This window comes from Parus major, chromosome 7, assembly GCF_001522545.3.
Source record: "Parus major isolate Abel chromosome 7, Parus_major1.1, whole genome shotgun sequence".
NCBI classification, from domain to species: domain Eukaryota; kingdom Metazoa; phylum Chordata; class Aves; order Passeriformes; family Paridae; genus Parus; species Parus major.
This window is the reverse complement of record NC_031776.1, coordinates 31,994,866-32,014,307: the sequence shown is the minus strand read 5'-3', so window position 1 is coordinate 32,014,307 and position 19,442 is coordinate 31,994,866. Positions and strand designations below refer to the sequence as shown.

Sequence of the window (19,442 nt, the reverse complement as noted above, 5' to 3'; positions counted from 1 at the left end):
TATTGTGCCTTGTAGAGAGAAAACAGTTCTGAAAACTATAAAATCATTTAGCAAATCAAATGCATCAACCACAACAGCCTCACATGGAGAAGAGGCTGAGGAGGTGAAACCCCTTCTTGCTGAATACCCTGTATAGTAAACAAATTTACCTGACACAATGCCATTGAAAATGGAAAAAAAAAAAAGAAAAAATGCTACTGGAACCAGTCATTTTGGTATCAGAGTTTATTTTTACATTTTCCTTATTACAAAGCTCACAGGCTAGGGGAAGGCTGGGACTAGAATGATTTTTTTGGTTAATTAAAAATACAAAAAAAAGCTCTGTGTGACTGCAGCAGCTGATTCTTAACAAAGCCTTTGCATCAGGGCTCACCACTGAAGTCCACCTCTCCAGGACAGTTGTTATAATCCCTGTGTATATAATTGTTACAATCCCTGTATATGTAATTGTTATAATCCCTGTGCCTCAACCATCTCCCCTTGCTTCCCCCTTGTAGTGCCACTATGGACCTGGCACACAACTGGCTCTGCAGACACATCACAAAGTAAAAATACAGAAAGGGGAAGCAGTGCCATTAAACAGAGGTGCTCCAGAGGCAGGAGCACTGAGCATGCAGGTGAGGTCACTTTTGCCCTAGCTGCAGGTATGAGATCTTGAATCCACAAGCTCAAGAAATCCCATCAAAGATCCACCCAATGTTGGTCACTCTGAGCCTGGGCTCCTGCCAGCTGCACCAAGAAATTGCAATTTGCTTTTTTAGTCTGCAGAGGGTTTTTCAATGAAGATGGTGGAATCACGTGTAGTTCTGGATTATTCCTTAGGAAATGGTTAGGTTTCTGCAGTGGATGGCCTGAGTTATAGCTCATATATATCATACACAACATCTGTATGATAAAGCACCATTTACTGCCTGGTGAGTAACACATTCATAGGTTAATGTAGAGGTAATCAAGTATTAAAGCTATCTTATAACAGCAAATGTTAATCCTGATTTCTTAACAAGTTCCAAAAATTATTATTAGTGCTGAAGTAAAGTAAGCTGTTTATAAAAGATTAAAGAATGCATTTCAGCTGTTAAGAGTTTGTATCTCTTTGCCTTGGATCAAGGAGAAGAGGTTAACTCATGGCTCAATCACTATTGCACCCTGGTTGTTCCTGAAAATCACCTTCCCATCTTTGATTTCACTGCACCCAGGCTTTCTTAACTCTTCCATTACCTGATGCTTTAGTTCAGGAGGGGCAGTTTTAGCAAAATCAACTGTTTCTGTCAGGAAATCCAGCAAGAGCTCCCCATCTTTGTCCCCTTCAATAAAGCAGCTCGTTATGTCCATGTGGGATGGGAGCTCGTAGAGCTGGTACTTCAGCCCAGCTGAATCCAGCATCCTTGGCAAATCAGCAGAGGAAACAAAAGAGCAAAGATCTAAAGGAAAAGAAGACCCATACTTCTTCCACAGCGTTTCCCAGCCGCTCTTCCCTGAGAGATAAACAACCAGAAAAACACTCAGAGTTAAGGAAAAACACTCTTTGAAAGCAGATTTGATTATCTGGGTTTTTAAGCAGTTGCCATCATTGCAAGTGGGATCTTTCCAGAGCTGGGTCATGTCCTGGGGCATGGTGGAGTTGGCTGCCTCCCTGCTTCTGTTCCTCAGGTTTGGGGGCTGCAGGAGTGGGTGGGAAAATACCCTGGAAAATACCCAGCACCCCTCCTTGAGCCTCCAGCTGAGGCCAGAGCAGCTCACACTTGTGTAGCTCTCTCAAGAGACATTTTATAAAGCAAATCAGATGGGTAAGTTGAAGAGTCCTCACATACATCTTCACATCTTTATTTACCCCCAGCCTGGATCTCTGATTTGGTATTTCTACTGTGAATAATTTTTAGAAGGATTACTCAGAATGACTGGACAGGATGAAAATAACTTTGAGCAGCTCTTGAAAGTTACAACAATAATTCTCCCTAGGTACTAAACCAGTTGCTCGTGGTTTTACAGTTGCTTTATCTGCAAACAGTTATTTATAGTCAAATAAACAATTTGGTGTTTAGAAGAGACGCTACAATATTTTCTTTCACCTGGTGGAAATTGAATGCAGAGCACTAATTGCAGGAAATGTGCTGGTGTCAGTGTTGTGTGACTCAGTGCCATCTCTGAGCCGAGCAATTATCCCCCACCTGAACGCAGCATTATTCTAATGGCTCTCGGAAGGCTCAGCATATGGCACTGCTTTTGTTTGCAAGGCTTTGTCAACAGATCCACAGCCCCTGCACATCCTGCTCTCCCTGCAGCCTCCACAGACTGACCCCAGCCCTCTGCTCCCAGCCCTGCTCCCAGGCTGCCTTTTAATTAACACACCCTGATGTGTTTGCCTTGCAGATGACATTACCTTTTGTGAGATGAGCTTTGTTCTGATGATCTTTCAGTAACTCCTTCAGTGCTCATTCTCATGGCACTTCCTTCCCCTCTCTATTCTCTTGCTTTCCTCAAGGTTTTCCCCTCCCTTTCCTCTCTGCTGTTCTGAGTCCTGCTCCTCACTCTCCTGCTTTTTTTGTTGCCCCCAGCAATTTCTGCTCCATCAGAAAACAGTCATCTGCCCAGAGAGGATTTCAAATGCTCTTAATGAACTCAGAACTTTAATCATTTTAATTTTGAATAGGCACAGGTTCTTTCCTATATTCACATTTTATGAATATCCAAAAGGACAGGTTAAACAACTGGAAAAGAGTTTTAATTAACTATATGCAGGTAATCAGCAATAGTCTGATATTACAATCTATTCTAGTTCAGCCAAAGAACATGAATAGTTTTTAAAAATCATTTTAAATACAGATTTCTTGTAGTAAACTGCTTGAAAACACTTCAAACCAAAAGCATTTGGGGGGAAAAAAAGTAGTTTAATGAATTCAGGTCAGAAGTGTCACTTCATAGTGGATCCTTTGTGAACAAAATAAAAGGAACTTCATCACGTTTGCAGAGGTGGCCAAATTCAGTGAGAAATTAAGCTTAAACCTCTGAACAAATAATGCTTAACATACCTTTCAGAGTTGTTAGATGTGACTGTTTACACAGCTGAAATTTCCATAGCTTTTGAGGCAAATTAAAGGCTTTCTAGAGTCAAATTAGACTCCACCATTGCACTGTCTCTGGCATACCTTGCCCACAGTATTTAAAGGTTGTCGTTTACTCCAACATTTTCCTGCTGGATTGACCACAGAGCATCTCTATGAGATCTGAAACAGCCTAAGAACGCTGTTTTGTACCTAAAATGATGGTATTAAGGAAATGGGCAGTTTGAAAAGAAAATGAACCATATGTGCTCCAACACCTGCTGTATGGCACTTCCGAGCCCCTCTGTAGCCGTTTGTTTAATGCCACAAGACTCTGGGAGAGAAAATGCAGTGGCCAGCCTGGAAAGCCTTTTCCAGCAAACAGCAGAGGCTGAAGGGCTCCTGTGAGTGAGAGCTGTGGGATGGAGCCTCTCCTGCTGCGGGGCCTCTGCTGTCATCCATCACCAGACAGGCTGCAGGATGGGCAAGGGCAGAGAAAGATGTTTTGTGCTCATGATGTGGGGGTTTTGGCTCATAAATCCTTGGTCTTTACAAGCCATGCAGACACAGTGTGAAGGTTTTGGGGGATGTCTGTTCACCTCCATAGCCTGTGGTACACACAGGAACCCCAAAGAGCCTGAGAGCCCTTTCCTGACCAAGCAGTGCTGGTGGAGCAGCTCTCACCTGACACCAGGATAATGAGGAGCTTCCCCTGCGATTCCAGGAGGCTGTGGAAATACCGGATAGTTGCTGGGATATCTTTCACATAATAGAGCATCTGGAAAAAGCAGAAATGCTTAGAGACACACAGTGCCACCCTGGTGACTATTCTAACTGGAACCACTGTCAAAAGGAACCAGATGGGGACAATCCTGACAGAAAAGCAGGGACAATGAGGCACATTAGGAAGGTGTGGGCAGTGGGTTCACACTTCAGGCTCAGGGCTCTCATGCCCTGCCTGCACTGCCAGGACCGAGCTCATGCTCATTCAACAACCTGAGATAAAGAGATTTGCCTTTCTTCAGTGAAAGCTCCAGTGAACTTGGACATACAAAGACAATTTCATGGAGAGGACAAGGAGCTTTTGAAGACACCAGCTAAAATGTATTCTTAGTTGACTGCCACCCACAGCCCAGTTAATAGGACTACTGTGCTCAAAGCTGCTTTTCATTTTTGCAGTTCATTTATGCTAAAGCACTTCAAATTACTGGGAAGTAAACTCACCTTTCTTCCCCTATGAGTGGATAATGAGGTCACATGCTTCATGCATACTTTTAACAGCTGAGTGTTTGACAACATTTACTTTGCAGAGACTCTTACCTGGATCATGTGAATGAAGTCCCATTTTTTAGTCTTCTTTTCTGCATTCATTCGACTTTCATATTCATAAGCTGTCTCATTGTGCCAGGTAAACTTTGTGTTCTCGAGGTTTGATGCCTGAGCCACACGCTCTGAAATAGAGGAGAAGGCAGGACAGAGTTATCTCAATTGCAAATATGGGGCTGATTTCTACTCAAAGCTTTAATACATTCAAAAACCATATTTAGATAGAGAGTTTTGGTACCAGCTTAACACAACAGTGGAATATCTAAAACCTTGAGCCCATTTGTGAGGAGAAGGCATTAGAGGGCTTTACAGGACAAAATCTTAAGAGAGTCTAATGCTTTTCCCTTTGCTCCCTCATTTGGGCTCCTCTGGTGTTTACCTGAGCTAAAAAAGAAAAAGGCAATTTCTTTCCCATGCCTGGCTCAAGCTGAATTAAAAGATGTTGACTGGGACCAATTGTTAGGAGGCCTCGAGCAGCACATTTCACATTTCACGGCTAATAATAGGACTGATAGCCCCAGCAATTAATTATGTGCCACACAAAACCCACATGGATAAGCAGGAGTCGTAGTGGGGGTTTTTCCCCAAATAAAAACAAGTGCTCAAGGATGGATCAAAGCAGGGGGTTACTTGAGAAGTACAATTAAGAGGTTGAGAAGGGCAGATAAAGTGAATGTCCTCTTCTGAATTTGTGTAACTGGAGTGGTAGGAGAGGGAAGGAGCTTTGTTCCAAAAGCAAGGATCGATCTCTTGACATTCAGCTGCTTCTGTGTTGAAACAATTTTTCAGAATCCTACAGTTCTGACCAACTCCTTCAGGCAAAAGGGACAACAGTGTTTTAAAGCAAAGAGCTTTAAGGAGTGACACATGGCATCTTCAGACCTCAGTTGCACATCAGTAACTGAGGAAAACAGAAATTTGGAGAGGTGGATTCAAAGAATAAGTTACACTGAAGGCCTGGCTCATTGCTGCATTCCCTTTGTTTTTATGGGAGCAAAACTGAGAGATAATTTCATAACGTAGGGGATGCTGGAACACTAATGTCCATCTGCTGGCATATGGAGCTCATCTGACTGCGATGCTGCCTGGCACTCAGGATTGCTCCAGGACAAAGCAGGCCCTGATTCAGTTCCTGTGCTTCACTGGAGTTAGCATCAATTTAAAACTTACATGGCCCAAGGGCAGGCTGAGCCTTAGCTACAGAGCACATGTTCAGAACAACAGGGCTTGCTAAGACCAGTGCCTTTACACCACTAATGACAATGTTTCTCCTCCTGGGCTCTGATTTGGACACATCCCCATCAGGCAGATGAGAAATGCTCCATCAGAGCTTATCTCCTCTCTTCTGGGGCTGGAAAGTGGCCACCCCTTTCAGACACTGCCACTGTTACTCTGTTAGCTTCCAGTTATCAGCCACCGGCCCCAGCACTGGCAGTTCAGATTTAATTTGCTCCTCTAAACTCAGAATCAGATGCTGTCCCCTCACCAATAATCTGGGGCAAGCTGGTTCAGTTTAATTGTTGGTCTGTCTGCAAGGAGGAACAGGGAAGGAAACTGAATTGCTTTCCAGGCTGGGCCTTTGAAATCCAAATTCTAGGAAGTGCAAATTCATTACGGGATTATGGTAAATTTCTGCTTTAATATTCATCTGAAGCCATTATGAAAAGTTTTCCTACCTTTTCCCCTGGGTTCACCCCAGATTCTGTTCCCAGCCAGAAGCTGGTTGTGTACCTGATGGGTGCCACCAGAACTGGGCTGCCTGCACTGGTGATACAGCTCAGGCCTGGGGCCACCAACACTCCAACCATGGCCACCAAGGGATTCCACCAGGAATGAAGGAAAACCACAGCCTGTCCACGAGGCTTTGAGGAAAGCCTCCATCACATGCCAGAGCTTAAGACAAACCTGAGTTTGTCATCACTGCACATCCCAGTAGGGAGCTTCTCTCGTGAGCTCAGCTTCTCCTTCCCACGGAGAAAGCATTTGGTGAGGCAGAAAACATAACTACTGAATCCTCAGAGGAGCAGATAATGCTCCTAATTCTCTACAGAAAATCTTAGGCCTCAGAAACCTAATTAATGGTAGCTACTGGGGACATGATTAATTACCAAATAAGAGAGTTTAAAGAAAAAAATTGAGATGAATATTTAATTTCTAGTTTAGCGTAAAACTTGGAATAAGGACAACATTTTATATTTTCTTTAACTTTCTTCTGGAAAGAAACTCAATGCAGTAGGATAGGACTGCCAGTTAATTGGTGTTAGATGGTAGGACCACTGGGAAGATTCAGAGCAAATCCAGCCCAGTGTGGCCCAGACAGGACAGAAAATCTTTGTTCAAGTGCACAAACTGTCCTATAAACAGAGAAGATGCTGTGTTGCCCACCCTTCACCATTTCAGCAGCAATGTAGAAGCTCCAGGGATTTTGCAGAAGGCATCTTTTAAAAAATAAGATCTGTGTTAAATTGAGAAAGATACAAAAAAATTAGGTTTTTCCTGGGAGCCTTTGGTGCTTCCAGTGATTCTGAGCTACCTCTGCAGGGAGAAAGGGGTTGTTGCTTTTTTTTCCTTTGGACTTGCACAAGCCGGTTCACAATGTCAATGCTTCATTTTTAAGGACTTAAGCAAGAGCAGGATTGGAGATTTACAGTGTGGTTTTACAGCCTGGTATTTACTATGGTTTGGAGCGTTTCCAGCAAGGGACTCAGCTGATGAAGTTCATTTCTGGCTGGCACATGGGTTCAGCAGCTCTCCGCCAAGGTGTGCTCAGGGCTGGTGTCACCTCCCTCTGCACCAGGAGCACCTGAGGGGTGAATTCTGATAATCAAACTGTGACAAACTATTTAATGCTCACTTTGTAGGGCAATTTGATCAAAGTACCCTCGTTAACACTCAATCCTCCTCGGAAAATGCTTCCTTTTCCTTCAGGAACGCTGCTTAGACCTTTGGGCTGCGGGAAGGAGAGAAGCTCTGAGCCTCAGAGCACACTTTCCTATCACTCCTGCTTTCCTCTCCGTGTTTTCTAATTCAAAGCCTGGGAACTAATTTAGCGCCCCACTGTGAGGTTTAGTTACTTGTTGGAAACGATTTCTAAGATGTGGGAGAATTACCATGAGACACTAAAATTTTCCCTTTGATGCTGAGGAAGGATCCTGATTCAACACAAGTTGAAGCAGAAAAACTTTCTGAAATGCAGGGATTTCACCCCATTCCATACAACCACCCAACACTTCCCACCTTGTTCAGCTTTTAAAGTCAGTCTAGCCAAGCATTTGCCATGCAGAGTTCTTTGCAGAAAGACAAAGAGTTTAATGAGAGTAAACATCGTTGAGAAGCAATGATGGCAAAAAAAGCACGACATTTTGAATATTTTTACTTTTAAGAGACAGTTCTGACAATAAAGAATTTGAACATAGAGTCATCTACCTTTCAACACTTTCTAATGCATGTAAAATAATTAATGTAAATTTAATTTATTTAATGTAAAAATACCTTTGTACTTGGAGATTTGGTCAGCACTTGGTTCTATCACATCATTGTTGATGGTGACCCCAGGATATCTGGCTCGGATTTTTGAGAGGATCTGCAAGTCCATCTCACCTAAAGAAGCAGGAGACACAAAACAGAGAATGAAAACAAAGCTCAGGCAAGGGAAATCTCCACCACCATCACATCCCCAGCCTGGCAGATTGACTTCTATCATTTCTGTACAGATGCACCACACAGGTCCAAGCAGCTGCTTTGTATTCTCAGTAGGTTGTAACTGAAGATTGAGCTCTAGGATTTGAGAAAAATGTAAATATCAACCCTAACTCTCTTCATTTCTTTTCTCTGACTGGCACCACAGCCAAGGGAAAACCAGACACAGTCATGCTTGACCTCTTTTTTCCTGGACATGGTATAACCTCGAGGGGAGATCCTACACAACTCTCATGGTGCCAGTTCTGATGGTTCCAAACTTGGCAGGATTTCTTAGGAGTCAGTAGGAACATTTTTAGCCAGGCACCTCACTGGTTACAAGGTCATGTAGGGGAGGGAATGGGAATATGTGTTTACACTGGAAAAAGAGACAATATTCATATCTGTTTGTCGTTATGTGTCCTGTGACTTTTCCCAAAAGCATGATGAATAGAGCTCATACCATTTGTGTTTAGCTAACCCTTGTTTACAGAATACCCCAGAGATGACTGTATTTCAAGTTTTTTTTGGGGAAGAGTTCTCTCTAAACACTGCTCAGGCCAGCTGTAATTATTTTATTGATGGATGTACCAGTAGATCCAAGATTTCAAAATTTAAAAATAGCTCCATCATTCTCAGCCATTTCACCCCATCTGCAATGCAGGAAACTCAGGGGAATGATATTTCTGACTGAGGCATGGGTCCAGGGACAATATCCTGCTGGCTTGCTCAACTTTCTCCAACCTCTGCTTATTGTACTTGGATAGATTTTAGGTGGAAAAAATAACATCAGAATCAATTAAGGTAAGAAAGACTGAGACAGAGGGTAACTACAGTGAATAATAGATCCAGGGGTTGTGTTACAAGTAAATGTTGAGCTTTGTCCTGGAAGATTTACTTGTGCTTGCACAAAACTTCATGTTATAAAATTCCCTACAAATAAACAAAATTTTGTATTGAAGGAAGACCACCCTGATGTCCAGACAGGCCCCTGCTGAGGGGCTGTGGGAGGAGATCCTGCACAGCCTCTGCCCACCCTCATCATTTTCAGAGCCCTGGATTCCCACCAGGGGCTGGGAGTTCATTCAGCATTAGCTTCATCGTGCAGAATATTTGAGGAACAAGAAAACACTGGGCACTAAATTACTAAATTAATGCCCAGAGGATGTAATATACAAAGTGAGGAAGAGCTGCATTTTTTTCAGCCTTTTGTGTCTTCCTGAAAGCAACCAGCAGCACCACATTTGCCTGGCATCTCTGGAAGCATGTTCTTTGAGGGAAGGAAATTGAATTTCTGAGGCAGCAGAAATAGCTGCAGCTTTGCTATCACTGCAAGCCCTGTGGTCTGTAGTCCACCATGGTAAAATTTGGGAACACAGAGTTTGTAATGAACTACTGCAATAGTTTGATTTTTGGTTGCTTTACCAACTTTCCATAAAATTATTTAATTCTTTGAAAAGGCTGTGCAGGTCCAGATTAAAAATAAATAAATAGAATTTTGTATTTCCATACACAGATAGGTTAATATATTCCCTTCTACTCTTGTGTGGCCAAATCACCCTTGTACTGTTTTTAACCAAAAAAACCCACCCCTTTGATTCATAAGTTAATCTACAGCCTTAACTGACTTCACTGAGCTCTTTTATATGCAAACAAGTGTCCCGAGGCATTTTACAGTCAGATCGGTGGCAGCTTGCATTATCAACAATTTGGCAATTAGGCTATCCGAATTATTTAAACTCTCCAACACAATTACCTTTTAAAGGCTACCACTATGTTCACCATTAAGTTTCTAATTAAACATTTTACGTAACGGGATAGTTTATAGCCCAGTTGCTACTTTATAGCAGCGCTGATGACTTTTATGGTTTTTAAAGGTACAGAATGAGGCACGCTGGAGTGAGAACTCAATAAGGCAGCGGCTGCAGTGTTGGGGGGGTGTAATGGGATAGGATGCTGCAGTTAATGGGTTCTTGTCTCCCGAGCTGGAAAAGCAGAGAGGAAATGCTTTCCTTCCGTGCCTCCTCCCACACCAGCCAGGATCAGCTGGAGGGATCTGGGAATCCCTCCCTCCTAACCTCACAAGGACCCGTGGTTAGAACAAACCAGTGAGCAGATGGAGTGGGTGATTTGGGGATTTTGTACATCACAAAGTGAGCTTTGCCTACCCATTATTGATTGATGGTAAACTGGACTGTCTCTGTCCAGGGACTGAAGCACCACAATAAGTGCTCCTGTTAAAAACATCCATCCTTCCCCTTCCCTTTCCCCTTCCCCTTCCCCTGCCCTTTTTTTCAGAAGAATGGTTTCATTTGGAGAGCAATGTTCTGCTCTGTCACACTGTTTTATAACTAATGCCCACCATTTACATACAATTACTCTATGGAGGAGAGACTGACAAAACTGAGGTTAGTCTTGGTGACGGCATGACTACAGCATTTAAACTAGATTAACTGTTCATATAAAATTTAAGTGTGGCGACTTAATGGGCAGAGAAGGAAACATAGGTTTTAATTATGGGGGCACTTAGGCAGGGATTTAATGAAAAGAAGCCACTTGATCTTACTGGTATTGTTTTTCCACTCAGTGAACTTAAGATAAAAGACTTATTATTTGTGATTTCTTCTGGATTTCTTCTGGAGCTTATGCTCAGCTCCAGTGTTTTGGGGGACAGCAGCACATTGGGACTGGTCAGCAAAAACCTACAGGAAAAGCAGAACTGAGCCATGGCTGTCACAGAGCAATGATGGGAGTTATCACCTCAGTAAAGAGTTGCAGGGGAGAATAGTTGTAATTCAGGTAAAAATGCAATATTCTGAGCAATCTAAGACATTCGTTTGGGGTTTGGGAGAGGGCTTTTGGGGTTTTGATTTTCTTTTTTTCTTTTGTTTGTTTGGGTTTTTTGTTTTGTTTGGGGGGGTTGGTTGTTTGGGGTTTTTTCTATGTAGAAACCCTATGGAGCAGTTCAAACTTCTCTCTGCCTTTGAGGAGTGGCAGTGTAGAAGGTGAGTTTTTTTGTGGAGGACATAGAAGAATCAGAGTGGGAAGACACAAGCTGTTTTCAGATGATGTGGTCACACACCAGCTAACACCACCTGTCCCCTGGAACTGACGTATCAAGGAAAGACTTATTTCCCATTCTGCTCCTTTTGCATTTTTAGTCCTCTATTCTTTAAAAAAAAAATTAAAAAAAAATGGAAAAACATATCAATATTGAACTCCATACATACCTGATCCACCACCAACGCTTAGAACATTGATTGTAGACTTCCCATTTCCAACACTGAAAAACATTATTTATACATTTTCAGAGAGCTGCCCAGTAGAGTGGGTTCCATGCAGGATGTGAGACACTGGAGATCCCATTGAGACTAAAATTTGCAGGGCAAAACCCAAATGTAATGTGTGTGCACACAGGCAAGCCTGTGGATGGGCAGGAGGGATCAGATTCAGAACCCTTCCCTCTGGATATTCATGATTTCCAAATATTTTTGCAGTTTGTAGAGGTGGCATTTTGCTTTTGTTATGAGGGAATACAAGCAGAAGCAAGTACATGATTTCTCCATGTTTGTGCTCTGAGGAACACAGAGCCCTCTGGGTCTGGACCAGCAGCTTAAAAATTATTGGTAAAAGTTCTGCATTATTCAAAATGGGGAGGGAGAGGGGAGAATGTAATGCTCCTAAAACCCCTGAGTGAGGCTTTTGCAGAGCTGTGAAACCCTGAGTGCTGAGAAGAGGCTCCCCAGAGCCAGGATTTGATGCTGGCTGCCTGCTCCCGAGCCAGCCTGCAAAGTGAGGGGTCCAGCAAAGGACACACACTGGCAGGCAAAGCAGGAGCGTCATCCAGCCGTCCCAGAGAAACCCTAAATACTACCTGAAAAAAGCTTACTTTTAAAAAGCTGCTTTCAATCAAGTTTGATATTAGAAGGCAGTATCTGTTCCTGCATTTCAGACTGACTCAGGGCCAGCTGTGTTTGTGTGCAGGGGAACAATGCAGCCTTATCTCCTCCTTGCGAGCCTCGGTCCCCGAGCGCCGTGTGTGCACATGGCATCTCCAGCCAAGCCCTATCAGAGGCCAACAGATGGGACAGGGAACAGCAATCTGCCTCTCACAGGCAGCCCCCCGAGGCCAGCACCACTGGGACCCCATGGCCCTGGCTGTCCTCAGGCCCAGGGTGGTCACCTGGGTGTTACCTGGCTATCACAGCCGGCAGCTGCCTCTCCACGAACTCCTGCATGCTCTGGTGCTCCGTGGACCTCTCCAGGAAGAGGCGGAATGACTGGAGGTATCTGTCAGGATCACCGATCAAACTCCTCATGGGTGATGCCATGCTGGGTGTCAGGAGCGACAGGCTGCTCTCTGCTGCTCTTCTCAGGGCTAGCGAAGGAATGAAAAGTGCTGGAGGGGAAAACCCAGCCTGCAGCTGGACTTTGCACCACGTCCCCGGCCCTGCTACTCCCCCGGAGTGCTACACAACCTGGCAATAGAAGCTGTAAATGGGTTCCAAACAGCAAAGGGTAATTTATCATCTTTAATCTGTGCAGAGCAAGTGCCAGCATTTTTTAACTCTGCTGACACAGGACTCTTTAAACACAGTGAAAGGGTCTTTCTATGGTTCTTAAATACAAAACAAAAAAAATCCTCTGTTTTGTGAAGGCGTGGAGAGACTCCAAAGGCTGGGTCTGGATTAGAAGAAAGTGCAACACTCATCTCCAGAGACACTGGCAGATGTCTCTATCTGTTTTTTTAATCTTTTGATGTTCTTAAAGGGAATGCTGATGGCGGAGTGAAAACAATAAAAACCTTAAAAATTCACTTTATTTTTCTAGTTTTTCTGAAGATAATGGTACAATTCCCGTGTGTGAAGTAGCTAATTCACCAAAGCCACGTGAGTTACTGGAATAGATGTGCTAAACCAGGCTTACAGGGAATCAGGAGTGGGGAAGGCAAAGCATGTTACCAGGGAAGTGTCAGTCTATACCTTAAAAAATACACAAAGATGTCTTTATCCTCTCTTAAATGGCAATTTTAAGTTCATCACATCTTGTCCTACCTGGCAAGGAGAACAGGGAACTTCCTCCCTCCTCACAGGCCCCGTGTTTAAGGATGCACTGCATCTCCTTGGTGTCTCTTACCATCCCCTCTAGCTTTCCTGCAGAGGTTACATCCCAGCCTCTTGTAATTCTTACAGCTCCCTTTGGATAGCCTCCAGCCATAGGTGCTGAAGTGCAGAGAAAAACCCTCCCAGCTGCTGGTTTTACTGGCTCCTTTCACAGCCAGGATGGGTTCCCTGGCCCCACTGAGACCCTGCACCCACTGCCTTCGCTCACCAGCATGACCACTGGAATTCAAATCATGGGCTTTTTCCAGACTGCTTCTCTCATCCCTTTGAAATATAAATCTGGCCTCTGTTGCACTCAGGTCCCTCCCAACTGCACATCAAATAGTGCAGTCTCGTCCCTCCTTCAAACTGTAAACAGAAACAAAAGCAAAGGCTCAAGTCCATATTTGCCATCACCTCCCTCTCTGGTAGTGAACTGACAAATTTTCTAACTGTGCAACCAGTTTTCCACCCACCCAATACCTGTCTCATCAAGGCCACATCTTCCTAACTTGTTTATGAGAATGTCATACACAGTGGTGCCATCTCCTCCCCGGTACACCAGCAGAAAGATGGGCTTGGAAAAATTTCTTCCTGATATAGCCACATTCCCTGAGCATCATCTTATTCTCCTTTTGCTGCATGGAGGACTATTTCCAGGGACTATTTCTAGGGACAGCCATCATGCTGAACAGCTGCCCAGCTCCCTCTCCTGCCCCCTTTCCAATGACAACATCAGCTGCTTGGCTTTGCCCATTTCCCTTCCCTGCCTGTGACAAAGGTAACCTCCAAGACATGACTTGTTTTGGTTTTGCAGCCCATGGGCCAAATCTCCTCACATCCCCAAGGTTCCTGCAGGAAGGGGCAAGGTGAAGCTTGGTGACAATTCACCTCCTCCAGCATGTGCTGCCACCAGAGCCGTAGGCAATGGCTGAGAATTCATAATCAGTTGTCAATGCCTGATAATTGCTCTCCTTGGGGCAGTCCCAAAGACCAGTGGTGACCTCTGGAGCAGGTCCCAGGGTTGATTTCCCACCCATACTGCCTCCAAGGCAGACTGGCTTTGGTACACTCCTGTTCCCCACCTGCTCAGACAGCAAGGATACTTTCAAGTGAAAAAATAGCAAAACTGAGCATTTTAAAGAGCACAGATGAAAAACAAGCTGGTACAACATTGGTAACAAGCAGATGGGAGAGCTTAAAAAACTTTGTCTGCCTCTGACAACACCTCCTTGACCCAGATTAGCAGCACTCAAACACCCAACAACATCTGAATTAACCTGGGGAATCCAAGTGGGAATTTTTTCAGAGACAGCAAGGAAGGAAACTCCTGGATTACCTTGGATGAGAAATACTCACTGCTAACCCATCCTGAAAACACAGTGGTGTACTTTGTATTTACCCATTCCTTTGCTATGCCTGACTCCTTGCTTTTTATTTTAAGTGCATAAGGATGCTTTGCTGTTTGCCACTAATATATTTTTACTACCTTCAATATTGAAAAAACATTTTGCAGTTTATAAGAGATTTAGATAATCGACTCTTTTTCCTGTACCTCCCTCTACTTCCCCTGATTTAATTTGCCAACATCCCCTGCTCAGCAGTGTCTAATGAGCAGCTGAGATTCATTTTATGTTGGGTGACGTTCAAGGAATTTGTCTCATTTCTTTCATTACACTTTTTGCTGTTGGAATTTGCCCCATTTATTTCATTCTGTGTTTCTCGCTGTTTGAATTGCGGCCAGTTCACTTTGAAAATGAGTAAAGAGAAGGAAGGCCAGGATTGTTTTCTGAATTAGGCCGACAGAAACTTGTAACACCGTTCCCTCGGGCATGTTCCCTTCGGTGATAATCGAAACTTAACCGTGGCTCTCTAAAAAGATTGCGGAGTTTGGAAAGCGGACACTTTATTCTGCGGTTACTCGATCCCACCCTGCTTTGAGCCAGCAGAGTGAAACCTGCTTTAAACTCCCGGTGAAAGCCTTTGGAGGCTCCCCGAGCAGCAGCAGCAGAATGAGGGTGGCCAGGGCCGCGGCCCGTCTGCAGCAGGTCGGCTTCAGCAGCGCAGGACTCCGGCTGCCGCCGGCCGCAGCGGGATCGCTCCGGAGGGATTGCTCCAGCCAGCCGCACTTACCTGGCTCTGTGCCCCGCAGGGATGTGGGAGCGACTCTGCTGAGCTCCTGGGATGTGCTCCCAGCTCCCAATCCAGCCACCTTTCCGTGCCTCCACCTCCCCAGGCAGCCCCGCTCCCGGCGCTGCTGCCGGCCCGGCCCGGCCGCGTCACCGAGAGGTTTCGGTGGCTGAGGAAGGAGCGGAGCTGTGAGCTCACATGGCAGCAGCTGCCGGCACAGGCACAGGGACAGCTCCGAGCCTGACACAGCCACGTCCACCCTCGGTCCCCACCAGCTGTCCCCCAGGACACACCCGGCACGGCCACCCTGTCCTGGGAACACGCACACACGGAGCTCTGACCCTGGGTTCCTCACAGTAGGGGTGAAAAAATGAAGCCCTGCCAGTGGAATATAGAAATACATCTATATAATATCTATAATATATAATATACAATATATAAGATACAAATATATTAATATAGAATATATATTAATATAGGAAATGCAGCTCCTGACAAATTGGAAATAATTGTCTCTGTGTGTGGCATGGGGCGATGGGCAGCATTATTTGCAGTTTGCCTACAGAACCCTTCCATTATAGATAACTTTGCTTTTTTAGCTGGTTTTCTTGCCAGCAGATATTCTTCTTATCCCTCACTTTCCAGAGCTTAAGCAATGAGAAGCATTTTCCAAGTTGTGTGCACCCTCTGCAGCCCTGTTAGGAGCAGTTTTATCTCAAGGAACGTAAGTATGGATAAAACCATTGACCCGTGTCTGCTATCACATTGTGATTTGGTGTTCAGGACACCACATATTTTCTCTCTGTGTGCCTCAAATTATTCTTTGTTTCTCCGTTTTTAGCAAGAGGGAATTTTTTTAAGTTAAATGAAGAAGCTTTCCCTCAGGAGTTAGATATAGAAATGAACTGCTCAAGGAGAAATGAGCTGTTCACATGACAAAAGTCCTATAAAATAATCCCAGTAATATTAATAATGATGCTTTCAAAGGCACACTTACAGGGAGAATGGCTCCAGCTTGACATTTAGCTGAGAGTTTACTCAAATGAAGATTTCATATCAACAGTTAAAATTGTTCAGCCAGAACGACGACTGTGTGTGAAGGCAACACCCACTGCAATTTTTTCTCTCTCTGTTCACAGCACCGTTTCCTCACCAGTTTGAGGGAATAAAATACAAAGCCCTTTTGCCAAGGATCTCACCAGGAGCAGCAATGCCACAGTGTTTAGGACTTACCATATTATATGATTCAAAGAGTGACGCCAAATCCACACAGGTACAACCAGGAGACCAGAAACAATTTCACCCTTTCAAATCAGCAATCAGGAATCGCTTGCTCATGGCAGGGAGCTTAGAACTAGGGGGTCTTTCAGGTCCCTTTGAACCCAAAACATTCTGAGGTTCTCTAATTTTTTGGCTTTATTTTCAAGGAGTGTTTTGAGGAAAATGAAACCCTAAGTACCCTAGGTACAAATCAAGCTGGCCTCCATTGGATTGCAGTGTCCCAGCAAATGTCCCTTCTGCAGCCACGGCTCCCACCCAGGGAACTCTGTCCTCCCTCTGTATTGGTGATAAGCAGTGCTGTTCAAACATAGCTGAACAGCAAGATCAGTGGTAGTTGGTTTTCTCTGCAGTTCTAGAAATCTGTATTAACTGCTATCACCAAAGCTGTGCAAGCTGGTCTGAGGAAAATAAACTCAGTGCATCTGGTCCACACTTTTTTCCCTCTGTAGAACATTAAATAATGGGTTTTCCAAGTGCCAGTTGCTATTTAATATGAAAGCCTAAGTTTAGAGAGGCAAAAATAAAGATTATATGCATCTGGTGCTTTTAAGTGTGTTATGAAAATAAAAGATGCTGCTGTTAATTTGCTTTTTTAGTTTCCCCCGGGGACACATTTGGTGAGATTTTAGTGAAACCCCAGCCATTTCAGTGTGATGTGTGCTCAGTGCTGCCTTGCTGCAGGGACAATGGGGATTTGGGGATGCTGCAGCAGTGCCTTGCCCTGTGCCCAGGGCAGGGCCACACCGAGCCAGAGGCTGTGAACCAGCAGGGACAAGGGCCAGGATGGAGCCCAGAGTCACTCTGTAGAGTGACACCCTGCAGAGGAGATGGCTACACACTGGCAGATCCGTGGGTTTGTTCATTAAGGGGGTTATACACTATTTGACATCATAGAACCATCACAGAATCAAAGAATAGTTGTGTTAGAAGGGACCTTAAAGATCATTTCATTCCAAACCCTGCCATGGGCAGGGACACTTTCCATTACACCAAGCTGCTCCAAGCCCCATCCAACCCAGCCTTGAGCCCTTCCAGGGATGGGGCAGCCACAGATTCTTAATATTCATTAATGAAAAACCCTCCTGTCCCATTCTACCATGTGTCCTCCTACATACAGCACTGTGCTAGATAGCAAGAGGCTGAGTTATTGAAAGGAAATCCCACAAGCCCTGAGGGCATTAATATTTGGGAAATAATCACCATTACATATTAAACATTTCTCTGTCATGACAGTTCAGGGGACAATTCACTGCTCTGTAGGTACCTGGCCAACTGTAGAATAATACTAAAATACAAAGTTGTAAGACAAGCCCCCCTGGGAACCTGGCAAGGACACAAGTTGTTGTCACTGGACTCTTAGGTGAGTCAAGAGCTGGGAACAGCCAACATCTGCAGATTATTTCCTTCTCTGGAGTACGTCTGTGTGGCTTTGGACTGAAAATTTATACTCTGGGAAGAAAGAGAAAGGAGTTAAAGGTTATGGTCTTGGTCCAAATGAATCACTGAATTATTTTCCTCCATGCATGCTTCACTAGGAGACAGCCCTCAGGTGGAGGAAAGGGAGAGAGGATCATGCCCTGCTCCAGGCTCCCAGGATGCCACCAGCCATGCCCAGAAGCAGCACAGGATTTCCTCTAGAAAATCTGTGATGATCCACAAGCTCCAACAGCCTCATCAGACCCATGGCAGAAGTGGAAATAGCAGAAAAAAACTATCCACTGATGATTTAGAAGAGCTGTGGTAACTGGTGGATCTGTTGATGCCTTCAGAGATGAAAAGTCCCATCTAAGTTAGCAAAAACCAGGGTGTGAGCAGGATATTGGGGACTGGCTGCTGCCTACATGTGAAGACACTAGATGAAAGCTGTGCAATGTTGATTTTCTCTCAGGAGGGATGGGAGGGCTGGAATAGACCATCCCTCATCAATGGCTGCAGTGACCCTGCCCTGGGGGAAGATCCATCCCTTTGGAGCAGGGACCAGAGGCTGCAGTCACAGCTGAGAAAAGCTGAGCTCAGGAGATGGATCCATGTGTAATCCTGCCTTAATAACACAGGACTACAGAGTATGTGGGTCAGATCCAGGAAACTGGAAAGAGGCAGAAGAAGCAGGAAAGGCTGCACAGGAACTTTCTAATTTCTACCCTGTAACCAGGTTTCAAAGCATTTGTAGATGGACCAAATATCTGAGTCCAAAGATCCAGGAGTTTATTTGGCTTACCTTTGGATCTGATGTAATCAGACACGGGCAGCCTGATAAAAGCAGAAGCGAGACGTTGCTTAATGTCTGAAGAATTATTTCTGCTGTCTCCTAATAAAGCACGCTGATGTAAGCTGGGGATGATAACAAGAGCTCTGCGCTGGGCTAGCAAAATCTCATTTTTCAGGACAACTGAACTGTCAGTGCCAAAGAACAGACAGGTTATTGCTCATGCTCTCCAAGGTTACTTTTATTAAAATGGAAATTTCCGAAGCTTTGCATGCACACATACATGGCCAGGGGTGCAGACTTCCCTGTGAGGGGCAGAGGGGCCTTGCCACAGCCACCCCTCCCTGCTGCAGCTCCTTGGAGCAGCCCTTACAAATGGGGGTGCCCTGGGGGAAGCAGCACGGCTGTCTCTGCCCCAGCTGTGTCTGAACATCCCCATCCTCACCACAGCTTTGGGGTGGGCTTGGCACCTACAGCAGCCTGGGGTGGGTGCAGTGCTCTCCCCCACAGCTGCACCCCATGAATTTCCCGTGTGGTCTGGGTGAGGATTTACTGTTTCTCCTTAAATCCAACACAGGCACCATCACCTGGGCCTTTCACATTTGGGACTGACACAGATCTTCATACCAGAGGGGTGGAGAAGGAGAAGGAGAAGGAGAAGGAGAAGGAGAAGGAGAA

The 19,442-nt window shown here is 44.8% G+C and overlaps 1 protein-coding gene across 2 annotated transcripts; it reads right to left on the bottom strand.

The window, feature by feature from the left end:
- Positions 1–207: 207 nt before the first annotated feature.
- Positions 208–15,398, bottom strand: HNMT (histamine N-methyltransferase). Of its 2 annotated transcripts, none has more exons than XM_015633943.3 (7): positions 15,281–15,398; positions 12,240–12,423; positions 11,276–11,328; positions 7,860–7,967; positions 4,362–4,492; positions 3,726–3,819; positions 208–1,475 (listed from the first exon to the last, which is right to left on the bottom strand). In XM_015633943.3, exons 2-7 carry the CDS (start codon positions 12,374–12,376, stop codon positions 1,123–1,125), a joined length of 876 nt encoding a protein of 291 aa, XP_015489429.1. In that variant the 5' UTR covers positions 12,377–12,423; positions 15,281–15,398; the 3' UTR covers positions 208–1,122. The 2 variants fall into 2 exon arrangements, with proteins under 2 accessions (XP_015489429.1, XP_015489430.1); XM_015633944.3 differs by lacking the exon at positions 15,281–15,398 and adding an exon at positions 13,377–13,394.
- Positions 15,399–19,442: the final 4,044 nt, after the last annotated feature.